Source organism: Oncorhynchus mykiss, chromosome 4 (genome assembly GCF_057628025.1).
Source record: "Oncorhynchus mykiss isolate SJ-2025 chromosome 4, ASM5762802v1, whole genome shotgun sequence".
Taxonomy (NCBI): domain Eukaryota; kingdom Metazoa; phylum Chordata; class Actinopteri; order Salmoniformes; family Salmonidae; genus Oncorhynchus; species Oncorhynchus mykiss.
The window spans coordinates 62,455,575-62,482,755 of NC_143025.1; the positions used below are offsets into that span (position 1 = coordinate 62,455,575).

At 41.6% G+C, this 27,181-nt stretch overlaps 1 protein-coding gene across 2 annotated transcripts in view; it reads right to left on the reverse strand.

Annotated features, from left to right (window-relative positions):
* LOC110522120 (transcription regulator protein BACH2) overlaps window positions 1–26,753 on the reverse strand; it is a 99,152-nt gene extending 72,399 nt beyond the window's left edge. Inside the window, exon 1 of one of the 2 annotated variants that reach the window (XM_021600244.3) lies at window positions 26,444–26,753. Coding sequence is in view for 1 of the 2 variants with exons in the window: in XM_021600243.3 (XP_021455918.2) it covers window positions 12,933–13,037 (105 nt within the window). In the remaining variant the exon portion in view is untranslated. Of the gene's footprint in view, window positions 1–12,932; window positions 13,150–26,443 lie in introns of those variants that run through there. The other variant, XM_021600243.3, reaches the window with a different exon arrangement.
* Between the last annotated feature and the right edge of the window lie 428 nt (window positions 26,754–27,181).

Below are 27,181 nucleotides of genomic sequence, written 5' to 3' on the forward strand. Positions count from 1 at the left end.
TGAGTTAACGGTTCAACTGTGATAATTGAACAACAACTTAGCACCAGCTTCAAAGGCCAACTCCTCCCCATCATCTGCTTTTCTATAGATAGAACACCTCACCCACCACAATTATCACAATGCCAAGCTCACTCCCTTCGTGCAATTACAACTAATGCATTCTGCAGAGGCGCACTAAGGGCCTGCTATGGCCTTGAGTAGTACTAAAGAGACACTTTCAAAGCATCAGACCAGCGTCGGCTTTCACACACAATAGGACACAACGAGACATCAACAGCAATTCACCATATTTGAGGTTCATGTTCATTCATCTACCCCCCGAGCTATCATTGCACTGTGACACAAAAAGCGGCATCGGTGTGCTTTAGGACCATGCGGATGCTTTAGAGCGGTCGGGTAGGCTGTTTGGCGGTATAAACCAGCTGTATTTAGGACCCTGCAGGCAGCACAGAGCGTGTAAACAGAGGGAGCTGTTGTCTGTGTGTGTTGTGCTTTTTCTCCGAGTGGTAAAAGCAAGCAGAACAGAAACTACCTACTCTTTATTTGGATTTAGCTGGCAAGGTAACTGCTTTTTGACTTAACAGAAAAATGTATTTATCACCAGTGTGGAGTTAGTAGTGCAACTGGCATGTAAATTTAGCAAAAACGTACCCAATTGCCATACTTGAGTAAAAGTAAAGATACCTTGATATAAAATGACTCAATTAAAAGTGAAAGTCACCCAGTAAAATACTACTTTAGTAAAAGTAAAAGTACGTATAAAAAGTAAATGTAATTGCTCAAATATACTTAATTAACTATCAAAACTAAAAGTAAAAGTATAAATAATTTCAAATTCCTTATATTAAGCAACCCAGCTGGCACAATTCTAGGGGCACACTCCAACACTAAGATATAATATACAAACCAAGCAAACAAAGCATTTGTGTTTAGTGAGTTCTCCAGATCAGAGGCAGTAGGGATGACCAGTGATGTTCTCTTGATAAGTGTGTGAATTGAACCAGTTTCCTGTCCGGCTAAGCATTCAAAGTACTTTTGGGTGTCAGGGAAAATGTATGGAGTAAAAAGTAGATTATTTTCTATAGGAATGCAGAGAAGTAGAAGTTAAAGTTGTCAAAAATATAAATAGTAAAGTCAAGTATTTTTACTTAAATACTTTACACCATTGCAAATGCATTACATGTTTCATCCCTCCTTGACTGAAGTTCTGTCTGAAGTGAATAAACTAGATAGCTAGCTAACTAGCTGTAGCTACCACAGCTCTATCCTCTAGCTATCTGCCAGGTAGCAGTATATAAGAGCTGTTGTGTGTATGGAAATGTTTTGAAGCCTTTATTTTGTCCCGTTTCAACAGAAGTAAAGGTTGGCTAATGTTAACTAGCTAGCTAGCTCACTAACTATAGCTATTATTTTTGTCTGAATAACACTAGACCTGAGTCAAACGATGAAGCCAGCGGCCAAATGATTGAAGACCGATATTCTGACATGTTTTGATAGCGCAATGCGAGTTTTTGTTTGAGTCAGTATAGCAATGTAACGTTATTGATCTGTCAGTTTCCCTAGCTAAATCCCTACTTTTCACAGTGACACAATATAAACAGCTCTACAGGCTTCACTGTCATGGTGCACAGTCAGTACACAACACAATGCTCATAATTTCTTAGCAAGATCAGGTGGTGACAGGTGTCACAGCAGGGTCAGACAGCCAGGGAAGACCAGTCTACAGAGCTGAGGTGAATTTTGCAGTATATTTTAACAACCAGTGAATGGATACAAAGTTCCATCTTGAGTTGATGAGTAGGCTACAGTCTGGTATCTGGGATTAATTTAAATTGAAATTATTGAACCATAGATTCTATTCCTGGATAACATCATGTACACCAAGGTAATTATTTTTCATTCCTCATCTGAACAGGATAAAATGGTGACAGGGGTCTCAGCAGGGTCAGACCAGTCTGCACAGATGCAACACTTTATTCTCTTAGCATTTATAGCGGCTAAGAAATGCATTGCCATTAATTGGAAGGTTGGTTATCTTCCCACAATGTCACAATGGATGGCAGAAATGTCAAGTTATGTATCACAATATTTGATTTATTACAAGATTAAAGTTATACTGTGCAACTTTCATAAGGTCTGAACGCTTATATGGAATACTGTATGACAAAAGGAGTCTGTATTGAAAACGTGCCCACATCAGGGGAGATACCTATTTAGGCAATCCCTAGCTGCTGGGCTGCTCAGTCCTCGCCCTGGGGGTCTGCCGTACTGTTGGTTTTCACGCTGGCCTTGGCTTAACACACCTGAAACCAATAATGAATGTTTCACTAAGATCCTAATGATGAGTGGGGTGTTTTAGATTGAGGTGCTGCAGGGCAGTGGACCCTTAGGAGCAGGATGAGTCGATCCAGCTATATTGTGTGCAATTAAAAAGAGCTCTACAGTAGTATTAGGCCTATGATATGAATCACAGTGCCCTCCATAATTATTGGGACAGTGAAGCATTTTTTCTTCCATACTACAAAAGTTTGATTTGAAATCAAACAATGACTATGAAGTTAAAGTGCAAATTCTAATTTGAGGGTAGAAATTAGAGCCCTTTTTGTACATAGTCCCCCCATTTTAGGGGACCAAAAGTATTGGGACAAATTCACTTGTATGTGTATCAATGTGGTAAAAAGTTAAGTATTTGGTCCCACATTCATAGAACGTAATGACTACATCAAGCTTATGACTCTACAAATTTGTTGGATGCATTTGCTGTTTGCTTTGGTTGTGTTTCAGATTATTTTATGCCAAATAGAAATGAATGGTAATGTATTGTGTCATTTTGGAGTCACTTTTATTGTAAATAAGAATATAATATGTTTCTAAACACTTCTACATTAATGTGGACGCTACCATGATTAGGAATAATCCTGAATGAATCGTGAATAATAATGAGTGAGAAAGTTACAGACACACAATATAATAACCCCAAGACATGCTAACCTTTCACCATTACAATAACAGGGAAGGTTAGCATTTTTTTGGGGGGGGGGGGGGTATGATTTTTGTGCGTCTATAACTTTCTCACTCATCATTATTCATGATTAATTTAGGATTGATTATCCATAATCATGGTAAGATCTTAATGTAGAAGTGTTTAGAAACATATTCTATTCTATTTATTAATAAAAGTGATCCCAAAAATACCCCAAAAGAGTCATATTAGATTGTGAAGAAATGCAGGAAATTAGCTTTAGATGCCCCAAAAATGAGCTGTAATCAGAATCCTTCATCATGCTATTCAAGCAATGATCTGATGAGCCAGCCAACGAACACACATCTGCCTGTGTTTTCGTTCGTCACTGGCGTGCACAAACCGTCTCCAGTCTCCATCAGCCTCTGGCACTGGCGGGCACCACTCTGCTCTGAGTGGATTTGTTTGGGATGATAATGTGTGCATTACACAAGCTGAAATTCACAGTGTGTAAATCCACAGAGAGAGGTCTAACGGGGAACCAAGGAAAGCCCAGCCACAAGCAAGAGAAAACCAACTGCAAACCCGGAGAGAAAAGTCTAGATCATAGATCAGTGCGGTCATAAGAGGGTGGGTGACACATGCACATAGGACTGACACATACAGCATATGGTTGGCTGCGACATGGAACTATAATTCCGCGTGAGAACATCCACCAGAGGCTTCTGACAGTCCATTCAGTATCCACTGCGTGCCACGCCAGGCATTTAAAAGGCACACAATGCAGACAGACGTTCAAGTGCACAAACACATACTGTCTTCAAAGAAAAATCTGATCTGAATTACACTACTCTACTCCTCTTCTCCCTCCCTCTCTCTATCTCTCTCTCTCTCTCTCTCTCCATGTTTAATCTGGACTTGACTGTGAATAGACTGCCAATCCAATATTCACAAAGGGTTTAGGTTACATCCAGGGTGACATGAATATATTGCAGTGTGAAAATATTTGTTCATTCATTATGCACACTTGTACCATGCCCACTGGGCACAGACGTCAATTCCGCGTCTATTCCTTGCAGGTGCCACGTGAGGATCCACACAGTACTTAACAAAGATATTCAGTCAAATGTGGAGCTGAGAAGGTCAAGCAGGAGATTATCCTGTTTAGAAACAGGGGTGGGAGATGGTGGGGATACGGTAATTTCACTTCTACAAACTAAAGACCATTTGTGATAAATAGCTGTGATAAATAGCGTGTTTTCCAAATGTCTGGTGCGTGGCTGATTGGTTGCACTGTTCTTTCCACTGCCAGGCTGGAACACATTGACATTGATATTTCATCACTCATCCCTCAACCAATTTTCATCTTGACCTCAACACTGGGACTGGAGGGCGAGTTACAGGGGGTCAGGTGGGGTGTGGTGGAAGAGGGAGGGGGGTGGACAGGGTTGTTTTTGAGAGCAGGGCAAATAGCCCAGCCAATAGGCTCGCAGCAGCCTCGAGTCTCGATCAATGAGGGGGGTGGGGAACGGAGACCGATAGACAAGGAGAAGGCAAGAGAGAGAGAAAGAGAGAGGGTGGAGGGAGGGGCGGACTCTTCACCAACTGTGACAGGAGAGACTGGTTGGGAAGACGCCAACTCAGGCAGGGGTCACTCGGTTCAGCTAGTAAATAAGTCATTTGCTCCGAACGCATTCCAAGGCTCCACCTCACCCTCCCGCCCTCTGGTCCAAAGTCTCTTTTCGGGTATTCCTGGGGTTTCTTAGGCTGCTCTCTCTCTCTGCTCTCCAATGGTGTGTCAACATTTCCTGACGGACTGCCAGTGTAGGCTGTGGTCTTGTTCAGTGTAGGGTGTTCACTGCACATAGAAGAGGACTGGAGGAAGGCCAAATTAGCGGCTGCATTGTCCCTAACAAAAACATTATTCCACTCACCACAGTAAATGAGCCCTGTGCTGGTGGACAATTCCTTCTGAAACCCAACACTGGAAAATAGTTTTTTTTTTCTTCTTCAATCTTTGAAAAATGTTCCCATTCAGTCATGGCTAGAAATGTACTACTACACCAAAATAATCCTTGCATCCAAACAAGCCAGTCAGTAGTATATGCAGATGAATACACCCTGCCTTAAGCAATTCAGAATCTGGCCGTGGCGCCATCTGCCTCAGCTTTTGCTAATCACCTCAACCAGATGGGTTAGTAGCAGATCTTTGAGGAAGGTTGTTTTCCTGCATAATACATGTGAGCATCGCCGGCCCACTAACTGGAGTAGCTGCAGAAATGAATATTGCTTTTTTTCCCTCCTCTCTCGGTTTTAAAATGGAAAGGATTTCAAGAAGAGCGTTTGATTAAATTGCCGATAGAGCCATTTGAAGATTGATGACTGCTCAGACTATTACACACAGTGCTACTGAGCACTTCTCTAATAGGACCAAGTAGTGCCTCTGAAGGGCAAAGAGTCATTGATTTAAAACGTTGATATTGAGATCAGTCCAGAGTCCATTTGGCAGCCAGAAGGGTCTGCAGATCTAGGTTAATACCAAGCAGGCCTGTCCTCGAAAACACTCATCAAGCAGCTTTGACAATTCATCGACAACAGGTGGGCACACTGAATGAACGGCACTTTAAAGGCCGAATGCGAATATCAGCACATCTGTTCTGAATGAAGTCTTCGTAATTTAATTTGGGCTTTTGCCATGTTAGGGAAAATATGAGCAGTTATTCAAGGCTGCTGCACAACCCACTTTACTTGCCTGATGAATCTCCAAATTGAAGTCACTCCCAGTACCAGGTGAAAACAACAGCCAAAATCGGTCTCACAGCCAGACTGCTGCTCTAAGCGCTCTAGGCAGAGGATGAGGACATGTTCATTTTTCGTCTTTGAGCATAAATGTGATATACGGTAAACGTAGGTCTAAATGTGATGAAGATTATAATAATGAGATACTGGAAATATTTGATGAGAGATGTTTGTTATTCTTGAACGCCTCACTACAGATATCAAATCTGTGCATTACGCAAACAGACAGGGTATGAATGGTTCATTCCTGAGCTTAGTGGCCCACTGCAATTCTGAGAAAGGAGGCTGAAGTAAACTATGTATGAGCCAATGGCGAGAGGTTGAAGATGAGGAGAGTAGGATAGTAATATATAAGTAATAGTAATTTATAATATATAGAGGCTTTTCCAAGCAGATTTCTAAAGTGGTCTACCATGACAATTGTCCCACATAATGGTTTCCATGGCAACCAGACTTTAAGATCTTGTCTGCAAACCTCTAGTCCAGAAAGGAACTAGATGAACAATGGCCAACAACTTCCCACCTCCAGATTATAGGACATTTTTTACACAAGTATTTTGTTCATTCCAGTGTCCTGAAGTAAACAAACTTCCATTTGCTGGGAAAAAGGACTCTTCTCCTCTCACAGCACTCCTGTTCCTATGAGCCGTGGCCGTATCCCAAGAGTTCCAAGAGCATTTATCCCAAGAGTATCCTTTCAGTCCTCGGTGTCCAAAAGCTCAGCAGGAATTTCGATGCATCAATAGAGGTCTTCGGCTTACGAGAACGCTTCCTTAAGATAACACAAGAGCTAAAAACATGAAACCCCAAAGGGAGGGAGACTTTTATTTTTATTCATCTAACCATGTATTAGTTATTTTGATAAGACTTTTTGGCCAAGTAAAGAGTTCTACTGATGTGGATTTAGAAGCAAGTCGTTTTAATAAAAACAAGCAGCAAAAACAGCTCTAACTGTAACCAGCTCTTAAAGCTTGAGTACGACTGAGGTTCCATTCTCTCCAACTGTTCCAGCTCTTCTTAGAACCCGTCTGGTAGTCAATAATCCGTTAACCTGCTACACATACTTCAATTATTTACAGTATAGAGTTCAGAGTGAACAAGGGCACTCCATACTTCAGTCTGTCTGAGCAGGGCCACAGGGTCCACAGGGGTCAGTGGGAAAGCTAAGTCCAGACCAACCACTGCCTGCCCTGCCCTGCCCAGAGGCTGCTCTGTCAGTTAAGGAGCCAGCTCACAAACAAACACGCTGCCACTGCTGGCAAAGTGGTTTAGGCCTTGTGACCATTCTCAAATTACTGACAAGCTAATGCTACAAAGTGCATTCTGGGGGAACATTTGGGCAGTATGCACATTCTCTTGTAGACATTTGCTCAATTTCACTCTATTCTTTAATCCATTAGATAGACATTGATATCATGTGCCTTCTCATGCTGAAGCCACTAGCCTCTTTTTCTACGTACCTATGTAATGTAAAATCAACAGCATCTAGAGGCAGTTTATTAAGAAAAGAATGCTTTTTAGTTGCTTGTTTTCCCCCCAAACAAACACCCATTTAAAGCGCATAATTACTGCCTCTATTTGCATAAACCTTTCATAAGGAGATGTAAAGGCAAGGGATTTAAAGGGTTTAAAGATATGTACATGTATTTTTGTGAAAAAAAGCTATAGTTACAGTCTATTGGTATACTACTTCCTTGTCCTGACTGAGGGTTTTGGATAACATTGGATTCAACAAACGTTTTCGCTTTCTATACATTTACAGTGCCTTCAGACACTATTGACTTTTTTCCACATTTTGTTGTGCTACAGCCTGAATTTAAAATGGATAACATTTAGATGTTTTTTGTCACTGGCCTACACACAACACCCCATAATGTCAAAGTGTAATTCTGTTTTTTGAAATGTTTGCAAATTAATAAAAAATTAAAAGCTGAAATGTCTTGGGTCAATAAGTATTCAAACCCTTTGTTATGGCAAAGTTCAGGAATAAAGATTTGCTTAACAAGTCACATAAAACCTTGCATGGATTCACTCTGTGTGCAATAATAGTGTTTAACATGATTTTTTATTGACTACCTCATCTCTGTACCCCACACAATTATCTGTAAGGTTCCTCAGTCGAGCAGTGAATTCAACCACAAAGACCAGGGAAGCTTTCCAATGCTTAGCCAAGGTAGATGGGTAAAACATCTACAATAGCAGACACTGAATATCCCTTTCAGCATGGTGAAGTTATTATTACACTTTGGATCAATACACCCAATCGCTACAAAAATACAGGCATCCTTCCTAACTCAGTTGCCAGAGAGGAAGGAAACCACTCAGGGATTATACCATGAGGCCAATAGTGACTTTAAAACAGTTACAGAGTTTAATGGCTGGGAGAGGAGAAAATTGAGAATGGATTAACAACATTGCAGTTACTCCACAATACTAACCTAATTGACAGAGTGAAAAGAAGGAAGCCTGTGCAGAATACAAATATTCCAAAACATGCATCCTGTTTGCAACAAGGCATTAAAGTAATACTGCAAAAATGTGGCAAAGCAAATCACTTTTTATCCTGAATACAAAGTGTTAAGTTTGGGGAAAATACAATACAAAACCACTCCTCATATTTTCAAGCATAGCGGTGGCTGCATCATGTAATGGGTATGCTTGTAATCGTTAAGGACTGGCAAATTTTTCATGATAAAAAATACATGTAAGGGAGCTAAACACAATCCTGGTTCAGTCTACTAACCACCAGACACTGGGAGATGAATTTACCTTTCAGCAAGACAATAACCTACAACACAATGCAAATCCAAATCTACACTGGAGTTGCTTACCAAGAAGATAGTGAATGTACATGTAAGACCTGAAAATGGTTGTCCAGCAATGATCAACAACAAATTTGATAGAGGTTGAAGAATCCAGGTGTGGAAAGCTCTTAGAGATTTACCCAGAAAAACCCACAGCTGTAATCGCTGCCAAAGGTGATTCTAACACGTATTGATTCTAACATGTGGTTGAATACTTATCTAATCAGCATATATTAATGTTTTATTTTTCAGATTTGTTTTTACAATATGCAGAACATGACAATGCAATCCATTTGAATCCCACTTTGTAGCACCATTTTTTGTTGTTGAAAAAGTCAAGGTGTATGAATACTTTCTGAAGGCACTGAAGGCTACTACGTCACATACCTCTGTGATTTGATCTGTTAACCTATAATGTCCATCAGTCTATGAACAATACACTACTATGCTTTTGATTATAACCATACACAGCTTTGGGGCACCGCAACATAACCTACCACTAGAGTATAACATCAAACCCCTATATAGCCTCTACATGTACGTACTCTATGCATCACTGCAATGCAAAATGCCAGACTGACATGACAAATCCGTATCTGTCTGCAGGGCAGTGAACTCAAAACATGCTGGTGTCAGGGGAATCACTACAACTGCAGGGAAGCACAACAACCCCATGGAAAAGGAATACAAGCTCCTGACAGTGGAACGAAAAGCAACCCAATCTGATCATGCGGATTAATAGGTCAAACTAGCAGATTAATAGGTCAACTGAAACTTGCCTCTTTGTGTGTTTTTGTCGTCTGTGGTGGTTAACCTAATACAATGTCCTGTCTTGTCCGACGAGTGACTGTGATTCTGGGACAAGCTGGCAGGGAGCTGGACGTTCCTCCCCTCCCCTCTGGCTCTGCCAGCAGTGTATTAAAATAAATCTGTGCACAGGTCCCACCCCTGCATGTTCGCCAGACATTACCTTATACAAGGCTGGCTCCAGTGCATTCCTCTGTCTCCCCTAGCCTGTGAGCAGCTTTTAACCCCCCTGCTTCCCCTGTCCTCATCCCTCCCTTCACCCTGGTGTGGTTCTGTCTCTGTGTGTACATGATCTCACATGACTCAACAAAACTCTGGGCCTGGAGAGGGCTGTCCAGAGCCTTTCCCAGGAGGACGAAGAATGACTTTGTGGAAGGGACCCGGAGCTCTGCCGGTAATTTGGCTCAAATTACCCGCTTGTCAAGCTTGGTGGATTTGGCTAAAAATGAAAGAAAGCGGAGCCCACGACAGGCGGATGAATGAACCCAGCGTTCCCCCCTGATAACTGGCCTCCCAGTTCCCCCCGCGCCACGCAGCGTCTCCGGGAGGACCCGCTCAGCTCGGAACAAAGATGTTCTAATGCTGGGCACGGCTCAGAGTGCTGAGAGCATTCCAACAACAAACATTCCCCTTTTCTCAACAGAGGAGAGTACTGAAAGAGAAGGGGGGGGGGGAGTAGCAGAACGAATACATGATGAGCCAAAGTGAGAGGGAATTCCTGTGCTTTCACTCACTCTCCCCATTTGCCCCTCCTGTAAACATTCCCACTCCAAATTTATAAAAGAGACATCACTCCAAACAGAGCAGCAAACTCAGAGCCAGCCTCCAGAATCCAACCGAAACAAACATGAACACAGCAGATAGACAGGCCATACTTTCTCTGGGCTCTGAGAGAGAACTGAAGTCCCCCCATCCGGCCATCAATCGGAACAGTCTTAAGTCTTAAGTCTTAAGTGTGAGGAGTAGCGGTCCTGGCGCTGAGCAAGAGATGTAAGTGCTGCTAATGCAATGAGGAATGTCCTGACGTGGAGCTCCTTTAAATAATTTCATAGCTGTTTACCGTATATGTTCAGCTCCTATGAGGTCTGCACGGGTGTTCCAGACTGCCATCTGGTTTCTATTTGGAATTGCAGATGCAGTGACAACGCTGGTAGTGGAACAGGCTGTGAAATGAGTGCATTTTCAGCTTTGCAACAGGTCAGTCCCGGATGTCGGGTTCACCTCGCACAGCAAACACACACGCACACAGTCACAAGATGGATTGTGGGACGAGATTCTACCTCATTTCGCCTCACAGGCCAGGCTACCCAAGAGCATCCTAAAACATCATCCTCACCTAACAAAATACCTAAATGGTAAGAGGCGATAAGTGGCACAGTAGGTGTTAAAAATAGGCCTCTCTGGGACAGATACAGACGTGTGTTTTTTTCTGGCATTTACACTCTTGCGTGGTGACTCTTGCGCGGTGACTATGTAGCTGAGGGAGAATGTCACAGCACCGCTGATACAAATGGTGCACTCTAGACAAGATGCTGAACAACAGCCACTGAAAACATACTGTCCGTCTGTCTGAGAGGCTTGGCTTCCAATGAGAACAACAAAAACAAAAACATTCTCACCAATGCCTTTGTCTCGCTGATACAAAGTGTTCCACAATGTCTAAATAGGGCTAATGTTATCTGTGAGGCATAGACAACCCTGAAAAGACCTGGGATCCTGCCTTTTCAGATAGAGGTATTCTTTGTTTGTTTTTTTATGTCAGTGCTGCTATACATGACATCTTACCATGTAAAGGATCATGAAAACATTACATCACACCAGAAAAATCCAAGTGAGAAATCAAACCTTGACAGGTGCAGTTTACTGCACATCAATCAATGCCTTCTGAAGGAAAGGGAAGACAGAGGGAGAGAGAATCCCTGAAAGCCATTTGTTTAGCAGAAGACTTGATTCAATAGACATCTGAATCACACTCCGGAGGTCGAGTTTATTCTCCAACCCGTAAACAATGAGCACTGAGTCATGTTATAGTATGAGCCATTTCTTCTGCGTAACGATGAAATATAACAATTCTAATTTTGCTATGCTCTTGGTTTTAAAGAGGGAACTGAGTGTTTCCATTAATTTTATCTCACAATATTGTAAGTTTAAATGATCCTACTTATCAGTGATATTTGCATGCCATGATATTTGGAATGAATACAACTTTATTTAAACTACTTTGCCCTTCTCAAATTGAAGCCGGTTATAAAACGCATTTGTTCTCATACAATTGACTGATTCAAAGATATTCCCAATGTATAAAATGGCATCATATCTCTCTCTCAGTGTCACACCTACATGCAACATGCCTCAGAGTGACACAAACAATGGCCTCTTTCACTGCCTTCCCCATGCTGGATAGGTGCACCATGGGAGCCAGACTGCTTGCTTGTAGTTCATGTGGATAATTGTGAAACATTAGAGGAATCCAAGCATTGGTAATGTCCCTTTAACTCACAGGCATCTGCTCTTGAACTATACGGTTCAATTACCCCCCCCCCCCCAAAAAAAAGGTTGCTTTGCAAGATAGGCATCATGAAATAAAAAAAAATGAATCAGGACATTTGGGTTGAGACAGACCTTGCCACTGATCCTAAGGCACTAGCATGTATTCTGAGCAGGTCTTAGCCATGTTACATAGCTGCCTAGATGCCATCCAGGTGGTCCGAGGCTAAGCGCTCTTCTGGGTTGTACTCCTACTATAACCCTTAGCATTAGCTCTAAGCTACAAACCTTGTATATGAGACTAACAGCAGTGAGACACAATGATCCATTGTGCTACTAATTGTACACACTTTGCCATTATTTTTACAACACATCCATTCAATGGGATCTTGTATCGGAATTGAAATATTTAAAAAGAGTGAATTGGGAAAAGTATATGAATTCATTGTTGTTTCTGTTAAATGTTTCTACATATATTTGGCTACGGCCAAAATTCTAGCACCTGCAGAGGAAGTCACAAAAGGAAGCTTTATTTCCGTAGCATTTTTTTTTTATAAATAAATTGAATCGCTTAAATATATTTAGTCTGGCTGAAAATGTGTTGCAGTGAACTCTGTCAACTAACAGTTGACAACACAGTTCAACTTGGGGTATAATTCCTAGAGACTACAATCATCCGACTCCAAGGATTTCTTAAAGAGTTTTGTGGCTCAACGTCTCTCCTCCCAGCTTTGCCGTAAACCAGGGCTCCGTGAATCAGGTTGAGATAGACCTGTCTATTTTCTTCTGATATGGTCCATAAGCTAAGCAACTGAGGACATCTTTCTTACTACGCAGTTCAAAAGCATGGGGGGAAAAGTAAACCCAAAGAAACGTATTTCTAGCAAGTAACGTGTGCTGATGAATATGACTTTATAAACTTAATACCTAGATAAGTGGTAAATAGTCGATATACGTTATTGTCAAAGTAGCAATAAAAAGTAGCATTTGTGACCACAAAATACTTTGCTGTATAACATGAAAACAGCTTCCTTGACAACATAAATGTTACTTTGAGAACATCGGTTACTTACACGTTGGTCGTCCATGGTGTTAGTAATCAGTAACAAGTCATTCACCAGCAGCAGTGACTCTATAACACCAGTCGCACTGCTATGTAAAAGTGTTATGCCAGTCATTTGATTGGCAGCTCAGGGGTCTGTAGTGTGGGCTTCATGTATCACTCTCACACACACACAGACACACACACACACACACAACTCCTCGCAGTAGCACTTCCCGTTGGCTTATGGCCCAGACCAATGGCAAAGACTCACAACCAAATATGTGTGATGTCAATCTAACTATCTTATCACAACTGAAATAAAACATTCCAAACACAAGCGCACATAAAGGTCACGAAGCACAGATGTGCCTACGTAGTTTATGTTACGCCACAATTTATCCTTCAAACAGAAACCTGATCAAATCTGCACCATCATCACATCATAACAACAAAAGATCTGATCTGCTAACAGTTCTAACTTTGATGTCCACCAAAGAGGCGGCAAATCAAATTGAAGAAGCTTGTAAACCGCAATACTACTCTATAAATTGGCCTGTGCATGATAATCAAGCCACTCAACCAAGAAAGGTGCTTAAAGAGCTGCAAACGTATAGTAGTATGGCGTAGTTTACTGGGGCTCAGTCCACTGGATTGAGAGCAATCTATTGATGAATCACACTGACTTTACAATGCTTCATGGCTACTCATTACCCTGTTCAAACAGATGACACAATGTAAATTATGAATACAGTAAGAGAACGCTAAGCTAACCTAAAAGTGGATGCTAATTATGATTAGGACTCATTTGCTTCCTCCCCTCCAAATACAGCCTCTGAGAGTAAGAGGAAAGAGATGCGGCGCAACCGTAATCCATCTGAACCTTATCCATCTTAAAGCCTTTCGTGCAGGCGGCACTATCGATCCAGATTCTCTCTGTCGGTGATGGAAAAAACACGGCGAGAGGAGCTATTGTCTCGAGAACGAGCGGGAGAAAAGAGCAAATGCTATTGACGTGGCCATAGATACAACTGAGAATTTATTATACGACAGATTTATCAAGTTAATTCAACTAAAACTATCCTCTGTTGCGTTCAAAGTAGTGCTGAGCAATTAGTGCATTTTGAAGTCGGTTCGGTTTCGGATTTAGATTTTGGGTTTGGATAATTATTTTAGACATTAAATGCAATATGTGGGTTGAATGCTGTGACTGCCAGTCTGCCACAGAACAGCGCAGACTGGCTCTAACCAGAATAGAAAGATAGAAAGAGGAGTGCGAGGCCCCGTTGCACAACTGAGCAAGAGGACAAGTACATTAGTGTCTAGTTTGAGAAACAGACACCTCACAAGTCCTCAATTGGCAGCTTCATTAAATAGTACCCGCAAAAACACCAGTCTCAACGTCAACAGTGAAGAGGCGACTCCGGGATGCAGAGTTCCTCTGTCCAGTGTCTGTGTTCTTTTGCCCATCTTAATCTTTTCTTTTCATTGGCCAGTCTGAGATATGGCTTTTTCTTTGCAACTCTGCCTAAAAGGCCAGCATCCCAGAGTCGCCTCTTCACTGTTGATGTTGAGACTGGTGTTTTTGTGGGTACTATTTAATGAAGCTGCCAGTTGAGGACTTGTGAGGCGTCTGTTTCTCAAACTAGACACTAATGTACTTGTCCTGGTTGCTGATAATGGGCCTAATACGCCTGTGTAGATATTCCATTAAAAAATCAGCCGTTTCCAGCTACAATTGTCGTTTACAACATTAACAATGTCTACACTGCATTTCGGATCAATTTGATGTTATTTAAATGGACAAAAATGTAGCTTTTCTTTCAAAAACAAGGACAGTTCTAAGTGACCCCAAACTTCTGAACAGTAGTGTATGTAGATAAATACATGAACATTTATTAATTGAGTGGACTAAAAGAGACTCAAAAGGGAACATCACATTTGTAACAATGGGGGTGGTTTTCCAAGCAACATCCTTCAACATCCTATTGTATCTAAAAACATACATACATCAAAGATCCACCACCATATTTTACAGTAGGTATGGGGTTCTTTTATGCTCATGCGTTCTTATTTCGACGTCAAACACAACACTTTGGTGTTGTACACGCCTGGGACCTCATGTATAAATGTTGCGAACGCACAAAACATGCCACAAAACATGCGTGTGCCAGTCTTTCACATAGAAGTAAGTATTTATAAAAAACGAACTTGACGTGAGAATGTGCTTATCCACCCGCAAACTTTAGACCATGCGTACGCACAGTTTGTAGTGGTTGAACTATTGCACTGCAAGAAGGTAAAAGTAACCCCGTAGCCTTGTACAAATGGGGAATGTATGATGACACTCTTATTCATAACAAATAAAACAGGTAGCTAAATATAATAACAAGATGCAATAATTTGCCGTTAGTGCAAATGATCCTTACACAGGTGCACCTTGTGCTCGGGACAATAAAAGGCCACTCTAAAATGTGCCGTTTTGTCACATATCACAATGCCACAGATGTCTCAAGTTTTTAGGGAGTGTGCAATTGGCATGCTGACTGCAAAAATGTCCACTAGAGCTGTTTTTTTATGTTCATTTTCTCTACCATAAGCCACCTCCAACAGTGGGTGGGCCTGGCTCCCAAGTGGGTGGGCCCCTGCCCAGTGATGTGAAATCCATAGATTAGGGCCTAATGAAATGATTTAAAATGACTGATTTCCTAATATGAACTGTAATTATGTAAAATCTTTGAAATTGTTGCATGTTGCATTTATATTTTTGTTCAGTATATTTAGGTCAAATAGGCATCTACAGTGAACTCCAAAAGTATTGGGACAGTGACACATTTGTTGTTGTTTTGGCTCTGTACGCCAGCATTTTGGATATGAAATGAAACAATATGAGGTTAAAGTGCTGATGCTCAGCTTTAATTTGAGGGTATTTTCATCCATATCGGGTTAACCATTTAGAAATTACAGTACTTTCTGTATGGGACCAAAAATATTGGGACAAATTCACTTACGTATATGTATATTAAAGAAGGTCAAAGTTAAGTATTTAGTCCCGTATTCATAGCACGCAATTTACTCTACAAACTTGTTGGATGCATTTGCTGTTTATTTTGGTTGTGTTTCAGATTACTTTGTGCCCAATAAAAATGAATGGTAAATAATGCATTGTGTAATATTAGAGCATTTTTTTTGTAATTAAGAATATAATATGTTTCTAAACACTTCTCCATTAATGTGGATGCTACCATGATTATGGAAAATCCTGAATGAATTGTGAATTTTATTTTTTATTTAACCTTTATTTAACTAGGCAAGTCAGTTAAGAACAAATTCTTATTTACAATGACAGCCTAGGAACAGTGGGTTAACTGTGTTGTTCAGGGGCAGAACGACAGATTTTGAACTTGTCAGCTTGGGATTTGATCTAGCAACCTTTCGGTTACTGGCCCAACACTCTAACCACCTGCCGCCCCTGCCGAATAATGATGAGTGAGACACACAAATATAATACCACCACCAAAAATGATAACCTCCCATGTTATTGTAATGGTGAAAGGTTAGCATGTCTTGGGGGTATGATATTTGTGCGTCTGTAACTTTCTCAATGATCATTATTGAGAATTCTTGGTTCAGTCTATTCATATTTAAGCAATACGGTTCGAGGGGGTGTGGTATATTGGCCATATATCACTAACCCCCGAGGTGCCTTATTGCTATTATGAACTGGTTACCAACATAATTAGAGCAGTTCAAATAAATGTTTTGTTGTACCCGTGTACGGTCTGATATACCACAACCGTCAGCCAATCAGCATTCAGGTCTCGAACCACCCAGTTTTTAATGCATGTTATAGGATGGTAATACAGAGTGACAAGTAGCCACGTTAGGAATACTCTGTACAGGAAGAGCTACATTCCAAATGTCAAACTCCATTGTGGATTTCACTGAGCCATACTTTAATGTTTTCCATTCCACAAGTGTGCAAAACGAAATGGAAAATCCATCCCTTTTATCCGTGGTTCTAACTTTCACTCTCTCTTTTAAAACACGCACCATTTTAAAATGGTAAATGTTCATATTTAATAATACTATCAAAACTGTAATTGTATACTCTTTGCTAATTCTTTTTCTTTATGGGAGAGTTGAATGTTCTGTTCCGAATGTCTTTTCTTTGCTACACTTTAGTTTTTTTTTTCATCGAGAAAACACACCACACACAAGAAACAGGCACAACTAGCCACACCACCACACAAAGCTCCTCCACCAATGGCAGCCTATTGTGAGGCGGAGAAAGAGCTGCCACCGCAAGGCAAATCCTGTTGATCTGGTCGTGAGCCAACTGGTTTACAGTATTTCAACAGGAAGTGGGCACTACGCCCCTGCTCCTCCACGCCCACCTCCTCTCTTTCCGTCCTCCTCCCAACCACCTGTGCAAGTCTCACAGGATGAAGATCCCCAACACCCACCAGTCTCATAAACACTAGCTAGGTCTACAGCTGCACCATACCCAAAACCACACTACGTACGTGTTTGTCTACTTTTACACTCCACTGCTTCGATTTCAATGATTTCAATGAAAATATTGTTCTGTATTTTTGCAACTTGTATTTTGACCGAAATAAAACACATTTCAAACATTTTTTTGAATAACTGACAGTAACTGCATGATTCTAAGTATGAAATGGTTACACTTGTATAATTGCAGGGGCAAATCAATGAAGTAGCCTACACATGAAAACAAATAAAGAGAAGTTCCATGAAGCTGATTCATAGATAATCATTATTATGTCCTGACTTGTTTATCTTGACCCTGGAGGAAGGGACTCATTCGAGAAAGAAAAAAATAATGATTATTCATACAGTGTAAATCATCAGACACAGATGTTGGAGCTCTGTGTTAACATCCCCTCACACAGGGAATATTTTGTATTTCGGGCGAGCCGTTCTGATATGCTAAGCAGTACTAATAAATAAGTCTAGAAGGAATGGTGACCTTTGCCAAAGCCAAGGGTTACCTCAGAGTTCACAGTAACGGCTGACTTGCCCTGGGCCTGGGTCTGGCAGACAGACAACAACAGACTGCCACGGGATCATCCCAGCTCTCCCTCTATTCTCCCTCCCTCACTCCCTCGCTCCCTCACTATAACAATGATCTCACTCCCCTTACCAGGACTCCACTGATTGTTTTAAATACCTTCCACTCTCCAATGCTTGAAAGACTGCTGCCCCCCCCCCCATCGACTAAGGAGAGAAACAGGAAAAGGGGGGAATCAAAATTATCCTGGCAGGAAACGTTGGGCCCTCTAGCCACCCTGGGACTCGGGTTCACTCAGGTATCAACCTATATTATTTTAAATGACCGACAACGACGACAAAACCCTTGTAATTTAATAAGGCTCGGTGAGAGAGAGAGCACACATGGAAAAAATATCAAATTATTTTACGGAAGAATTGCTGTTGGCAGGATTGTGAGGAATCCGATGATGACATGGGTTGCCAAGGTGAATGAAGTGAAGGAATACCTCAACACCTAATACCATATCTCTGGTGAAATGAAGATTACGGAAATATTGACAGTATGCCTGTGGACTGTTCATTTGAGATTTTGCAGGTCTGTTGCATCACTCAAATTACATTTTACAATATCATCTTTTTTAGATTTGCACTTTTAACATTATCTATAATCAGAGAGGAAACAAAGAGACCAAAGATAACCCTGAAGGAGCTGCAAAGCTCCACAGCAGAGATTGGAGTATCTGTCAATAGGACAACATTAAGCTGTATACTCCACAATGCTGGGCTTTACAGAAGAGTGGCCAGAAAAAAGGCATTGCTTAAAGAAAAAAATAAGCAAACATGTTTGGTGTTCGCCAAAAGGCACATGGGAGTCTCCCCAAACATATGGAAGAAGGTATTCTGGTTAGATGAGACTAAACTTGAGCTATTTGGCCAACAAGGAAAACGCTATGTCTGGCGGAAACCTAACACCTCTCATCACCCCGAGAACATCATCTCCACAATGAAGCATGGTGATGGCAGCATCATGCCGTGGGGATGTTTTTCATCGGCAGGGACTGGGAAACTGGTCAGAATTGAAGGAATGATGGATGCCGCTAAATACAGGGAAATTCTTGAGGGAAACCTGTTTCAGTCTTCCAGAGATTTGAGACTGGTACGGAGGTTCACCTTCCAGCAGGACAATGACCCTAAGCATACTGCTAAAGTAACACTCGAGTGGTTTAAGGGGAAACATTTAAACGTCTTGGAATGGCCTAGTCAAAGCCCAGACCTTAAACCAATTGAGAATCTGTGATATGATTTATAGATTGCTGTACACCAGCGGAACCCATCCAACTTGAAGGAGCTGGAGCAGTTTTTCCTTGAAGAATGGGCAAAAATCCCAGTGGCTAGATGTGCCAAACTTATAGAGACACACCTCAAGAGACTTGCAGCTGTGAATAGTGATGCATGTTCAAGTTTTCTTTTTTTTTTGTCTTATTTCTGGTTTGTTTCACAATAAAAAAATGTTTTTAACATCTTCAAAGTGGTAGGCATGTTGTGTAAATCAAATGATACAACCCCCCCAAAAATCTATTTTATTTTCAGGTTGTAAGGCAACAAAAAGGAAGAATGCCAAGGGAGGTGAATACTTTCGCAAGCCACTGTATATTACGACAAAGCATGATGTTGACATGCAATAGTTGATGTGATTTGTGTGTGCCACTCGTGTGACTCCGACTGCATGTCCTCCCTCACAGGTTTGTGTAGACCCTGTGCAGAGATACAGCTTAACTCTACTTAAAGCCCACACATTAGCTTTCTGGCACACCCCTCATTGATGTGCTGCACATTTCTCTGCACAACAATACGTCCTGTATAATGCTGAACACCAGCAGAACAAAAGAGATTGTCACAGGGATAACAGCAAGGATATGACCTCAGGCTAAATAGGAAGACAACAGAACAGAATTCTTTTGTCCTGACATCGTGTCAGGCTGTGGCCACAACACAATCAGTTAGCGTCCGACAGAGATAGAGGGTAACCTTCACAAAAAAAAGAGAAGCCCTCGCAGACTCATGCTTTGAACTATTGAAGAGGAAAGCATTAGCAGTGTAAAACAAGTCGTGAATGAGGACGCGCTGAGTAAGTTAGAGACAGGCAGGCGAGTGATTAATAAAACGTCTAGATGCCGTAAATCGGACTGTTGAGCCCCTCTGCTCCACTAGGAGCTGAAAGTAAGGCAGTGTAAGTTGGTTGGTTTAGTAATGGGAGGTTGACTGGGTGGATGAGTGAGCGGTCGGTCATTGGTCAGAGGGGCTCCGGTTCGCCTCCGCATTTGACTCAGCTGCTGCAGATGGAAAATGCTGACAGGCGTGAGGGGATGGCTCTAAATTTAACTAGGAGGAGTATGATTTATTGCGTTCCCCATACACAACACAGACACCCTGCAGTCAAGATCCAGTTATTCTGCCTCAAATTCACAGCAAAACAGCCCTAATTTGATAAGGTGTGTAACATGCATGTCATCACCACTATGAGAGGAAGGCCCCCAAGGGAGTAGACAACACCTGGAACAGAACTGGGTGTTTTGCTTTGCTCTAAATATAGAACAGGCATCTTAGGAACACTAACAAAGGCTTAGGAAACTAAACAAAATGCAGACAGGGGTTTGTCATCTAAATTATACAACTACTCCCATGACACACTGGTGCATTTGCTCTTTGGCCGTTCTTTAGCTGGATGTGGTTCTGGTAAAGAACCAATGCCTGCCTGGTGCATGTTGGACTGTAACTGTGCTGCTGACACAGTCAGACAAATAGGTCCAGCTGAGGCTCTTGATGTGGTTCCTATGCCGCCATTTTCCGAGTCAACTACAGAAAAAAATGACTTGCATCACGTACGTCACTCAAGTCCTCTGATGCTTAAGAGGAGAGGACCACACACAGTGGCAGGGCTGGTGAAAACATGCACAGCCTACATTTAAATGCTCAATTTTAAGACATGTAGCCATGCACTCTCACGTGATACCATAAGAAGATATACAAATGAGCAAATGCACAGAAAACAATGGTGTGAAAACATAATTAAAACAGACATTGACAGTGACACTGAATGCCATTGCTATACATCTACAAGTGGAACCGAAAAAGAGGTTTGATTTCAATGGAACTGGACAGGAAATGCAGGTGTTGGTATTGACTTCCCATTTAAGAAGCACACTGGTATCCCATCACCAATACAACAACAGTTGTACTGTCAAGCAGGAGCTGAAAGGGACTCCTTTGGCATGATACTCACGCCTTTGCCCTCAGATAAGAGCTGATTATTGAGGCTCTTCAGTGACACTTGAGGCTGAGAGCACTGCAAGCCCACTCCTTGGCATAGTCTTGTCTCACCAGAGAGCGCGAGAACACTCCTATGCTGGCGCCTTTTCTGTGAGGGGCTCACCGTGTCCAAATGGCAGCTGTGCCGGCTTTACCACGCCCGCTCCTCACACTCCCCCAGCCCTCTCTACGCTTCACAAAGGAAACCAGAGGATCCAGCAATGTGAGGAGGACACTTCCAAGCACACAGCACCTCCAAGCACACAGCCATGCCGAGCGCCCATTAGGGAAAGTGATCAAACACGGTGGCGTCTTCCAATTAACTTCTGAACAAAGACATCACTGCAAAGTGATCTGAAAGGCCTCATTACTACTTCTCCTTGAGTGATTCACTTCATTGGATGTCTATTATTTTATGTGACTAGTGGTTCCATCATCGTCCCTAGTCTCTGTTATTTTCACTTAAGCCCAATTCAGATCAAATGTGAGTAAGTTAGTTTGCTGAAATCCGTTTTGCACAATTAAAAAGTAATGGATGATCACGGGATGGGTTCCTAATGAGCATTAAGTTAACTGTCTGCGTCAAGGCCTGGGGCCACGTGGTGGGGCTCTGAGGTGATCTAGTCAGTCACTCTCATCCTGGTGGAAAATACAGCAGATGATCACAGAGAGTCTGATGACACAGTCACCGGGGTTATTTAGGGGTCTTGATAATCTCTCGCAGGCAGTATAAAAACTCCAAGCAAAACAGAGCAATCAGTATCGTGCCTGTAGCGTTTTGCGTGTGATGTGTTTTTGGCACTCTGTCTGTGATATGTTTTATTGTCACATACACCAGATAGGTGCAGTGAACTGGAAGGGAACACAGTGAGGGGCAGGCAACACAGGGCTGTTTCATGGAGGGCTTTTGCAACCGCAGATGGAGCTGGATCTGGCACGATAATGAAGTCTGATTTCACATGGTGCATGATAATGTCAGTAAGCATCACTGCCCCGGACAGTGGGAGAGGAGGAACAAAACACCCAGGAGAGAGAGAGAGAGAGAGAGAGAGAGAGAGAGAGAGAGAGAGAGAGAGAGAGAGAGCGAAATAAAAGCCCTTGGCCTGAGTTGCATGATCTTAGAGTTCTCCCAGCAGTGCTGTCCCATCTATGGCTCCCACTGGCTGGAGCCCAGTATAACAAACATGCCTTTGTGCTGACGTAGGTGAACTACGGGAACACGTTTTTTTTCGTACTCAAGACTGTGATTAGAGATGTTGTTTTTGCTGGTAGGGGTTACTCAAAATGCCTGGAGGGATGAGAACAACCCCTTAGCGTGGCAATTCGCAGTTGAAACAATTAAAAAAGGGAATCCCCGCCCCCCGTTTTGGTAAAAAGCTGAAGGATGGGCCTGGAGAAAATGTAACCACTATCACATTCATAGTCAGAGCTATGGATGCAAGGACTGACCATCCAAGATATCAAAATTATAGTTTTATTCTATGTTTTAAATTATTATAAGCACGTTTTGAGGCTATTACAGGGTTTGTTTACATACATTTGAGTTAAACAAGCTTATATTTTGGGTTCTGATGGGGTGTGACAGTTGAACTAAACTCATGAGACATCTATAATGATATAGCATTCATAATGTATATGTCAAAAAATGTATGTAGCAGCTACAGACTGCCCCTTTAATGATGCCGAAAACAAAGTTGTATGTGTGAAAACTTGCTCAAGACAGATACATTTCATTTGCCTTTTGATTGTTCCCTTGTAAAAAAACACCTATTTATTTTCCTACAGACAATTCCATTCATGTGCATAATATACCTAATATCTACAGTGGCAAGAAAAAGTATGTGAAGCCTTTGGAATTACCTGGATTTCTGCATAAATTGGTCATCAAATTTGCTCTGATCTTCATCTAAGTCACAACAATGGACAAACATAGTGTGCTTAAACTAATAACACACACATGATATTGAATATATAATTTAAACATTCTGCCCTGCCCTATAAAAAAACATTCACAAAATGTGAGTTTGCTATTCACAAGAAGCATTGCCTGATGTGAACCATGCCTCAAACAAAAGAGATCTCAGAAGACTTGCATAAAGCTGGAAAGGGCTACAAGAGTATCTCTAAAAGCCTTGATGTTCATCAGCCTTGATGTTTACAGACAAATTGTCTATAAATGGAGAAAGTTCAGCACTGTTGCTACTCTCCCTCTACATGCAAGGTACAGGGCATTGCTAACATGGCAACATAAGACACCATTATTGTTGGAACACAGTTGAGGCTGACTACCACAAAGCAAAGGAAACACAAAGAGGAGGTAGTATGTATGAGTTAGTATGTATGAGTTAGTATGTATGAGTTAGTATGTAGGCCTGGTACTTGAGAATGGAAAGTCTGCATGGGAGGGACAAACGGTGTCAGGTGAAGAGATCTTGTTCAAGTGTGGGATTTCAGCGGTGGTTAGGCGCTGGGAGGGAACCCTACTGGGACTCATTATGTGTGGATCCTCAAACAATCTGTTTACGTCACAAATGGCACCCTATTTCCTACATAGTGCACGACATTTGACCAGGTCAAAGGTAAGTCAAATGTAGTGCACTATGTATGGAAAATGGTGCCATTTGAGACGGGGACAGTCAAATTCAGACAACTTCTCTAATAGTCTATCCCCGCATGAGAGGGACATTGACCAGTCATCATGTCTGTCATTATGTGATAAATGGTGAGTTGTGAGGGAAACTTGGATTTTATGATAATATTGGAATATGTGCTTTTTTCTTCTTTGTCTTCTAGGTAATAGAAGTAACTGACTTTCATAATTACTTTGACTGTAAAATGATGCTGTTGAAAACAGTTACAATAATGCAACAACAACAAAAAACGTATAAAGGAAAGAAATGTTCCAACCAAAACAAATTCATCAAAGCACACACACACACAAAAAAACAGGCTATATAATGGCTGATGTAGGTTGTTGGTGTGATATTGCATCATATACTGTATCCAGCCAAGGTTCACTGTCAATGCCTCAAATGATAGATTCAGATTCACTGGGCAAGTGAAGCATTCACTGTCACTAATAGTGGAAGCGTGCGCATGTACAGAAGATAAAGACGGCAGAACAATGGCATCATATCTGCAGCACATGATTACACAAGTGCTACATAGCGTACATTGCCATATTGATTGATAAAATGCGCATCAATTACACCAATGGGATAGAAGCATAGTTTAAAAGTGTATATTTTCTACTGTTGTGTTTCTTGGTTCAAGAACAGAGGACATGTAATCCAATTAGATAGCCTATACCTAGGCCTATGAGTTATAATGGTGTTATAGCCTTCTCAAGCGTTGAGGCTCAATTTAATGGGAAATTCGTTTTCAAAATGACATACATCAGTCCAAATCATGAATGATCACTGAAAACATATTTTCAACGCGCATATTCATGGCACAATCAGCCACTGTTGTGGCATGAGCAGTAAGGTTGAAATGCACTAGTAGACAAAGGAATGTCCTGATCCTCTAGGTGCATGTCACACTGCTATAGGCTACAAACTGCGGTAACACCGCATTAAAATGTCAACATCGTTCATTTGAAACGCAGCGCTTATTTTTCCAGACATATTTTCATTTGACAACACATGGCCGATGTTAGCCAACGCATCGCAATCCCAGATAGCCTAAATGTGAGTCGGGGAGAGAACACACATGACACGTTCTTATTACAGCCGAGCGCAGCAAACGTGGTCGCCTTTGCACAGCATGCGAGAGAGATGGTGTGTAAACTATAGTAGCGTAATGGACGGATCAGAGCCGCTGTCCGTCGGTGATTTCAAGATGAGGACAAACAAAGCCGCTAAGTCACTGCACCAATTATCCCATCGTCAATTAAAACGTCAATAAAAACATTGAATAGAAATAATGAAATTATGGGAATTAGGCTAAATATGTATAACGGCAATAATGCCCTCCACGTTGTTGCCAATGCAAAGTGAGCGATGACAAAGCACGAGGACCGTCCGTGGGTAAAGGCGAAGCTTTTGTGGCAGGTAGGCTATACAGTATATCGTTTCTCAAACCACATTGCTGTAGGAAATGCTGGGCTGCTATGAGACCAGACTGAGGATATGAACTATTGTAAACACATGTAACCTCAATTAAACTTGAGTTAGGACTATAATGCAAATATGGAGAGGGGGGATCACATTCCCCCGGTTTCACTGAAATATATGTTCTGGCTCTTTAAATGGCACCCTCGGGCTATTGAGCCGATTGCATTGGCTGCTGAACCAAATAAAGCTCGCAGTCCTTACACAGCAAATATTTCGCTGATTTTCTGTGGATTAATGGGGTGATTGTAGTATAATGGATACTAGTTTTACATGAGTGCAGTTCAGCCAACTGTTGCCAAATTGCCTTTGTTACTCTAAAGCAACAAGTTACACTGTACAATGTATGCGAGTAAATTATTTTTTAACATCCGATTCGTCGCAGAATCACATTGATTAGCTTTAAAGAATATAATATCATTACTAAATAACATAATACTAGCCTAACAATAATGGTACTCATAATCATTATTATCGTCAATGGAATTTGTCAGTTAGAGTAGCCTAATCGTTAATGTGTAAGCTATACTCGTAAGTTGAATTGCATTGCACATTTGAATCACTCCGAGTTCATTTCTGCAGTGAATGAGGGCGGGAATTCGGACTGGGGGCATTTGCCTTTGCCATGGCCCATTAAACGGTTAAGGCCTTTGCAAGTGACAGCTTCTTTTCTCTCAGCGAAAACAAGAGTCATGCCTAACCCAGACGTGCCTCCTCCTCCAGGATAACAATGCATTCACTACTCTCAAATCGGAGGGAGCTCAAATCGGACTGACTCAGATCATAACAGGATGTGGTATAGCCTTATGTTTCACTCTTAAAACGAGTGTTCACAATCAAAACTAGGCTAATAGCTACAACCAGACAAAAATGATCAGATGCATGCCGCCAAGTGTTGGAGATTTACGCATGTATTATTTTGGAGAGGTTTTCATATCTTCGAACTCCAAACATGAACAGTCCTCTCACCGTATAAGTTTGGAACTCCATTCGCCGTTATAAACATACTATATATAGTCTATTCGAGCACTTGCACAATAATTAAATAATTAAGACATTCGATAACACATTTCAGTAGAAAGGTTGAAATATGCATGCAGCTCACCTTTTAACTTTCGCTTGTTTTCTTGTAATCCAACCTTTTTGTCCGTTTAAAAAATATTTTTTATCACATGGTGACTTCCTTGCAGTTTCCTAAAGCCCCCGACTGAAGGGAGAATACCTTTACTTTACACTATTCGTTTATTTCTTTCTTTTTTTAAATGAAGATTTGTGGTTATAAAAAGTGTTGTTCTTCTTCAGCAAATGTCAGTGTGTGTGATGATCCTGTGCAGCGTGCTGCTCCGTCTCCGCTGTTTATTACACTCGAATGGAACGCCTACTCTGAATGGCTACATTGTTGACATTGGGCCACTGACGTCATTCTATCCCTCATTCACAACATTACGCCGTGCAGATTGCGTTGGCGCCCCGGGCAGTAGGCACATACTCAAAAAAAATATCCGCAGTTGAGGTTTGTGAATTTCTATTTCGAGTGCGCGCAGCGCGCGACCCTAATCTGTCCAAGCAGCCTCTGTCAATATGAGCAGTTGTATTTTTGATATTTTATTTTACCTTTACTTCACTAGGCAAGTCAGTTAAGAACAAATTCTTATTTACAATGACGGCCTACTCCGGTCAAACCCTCCCCTAACCCGGATGACACGGTAGTGGTTAGCGCGTTGGACTTATAACCGAAAGGTTGCAAGGTCGAATCCCCAACTGAGGAGGTAAAAATCTGTCGTTCTGCCCCTGAACAAGGCAGTTTAACCCACTGTTCTTAGGCCGTCATTGAAAATACGAA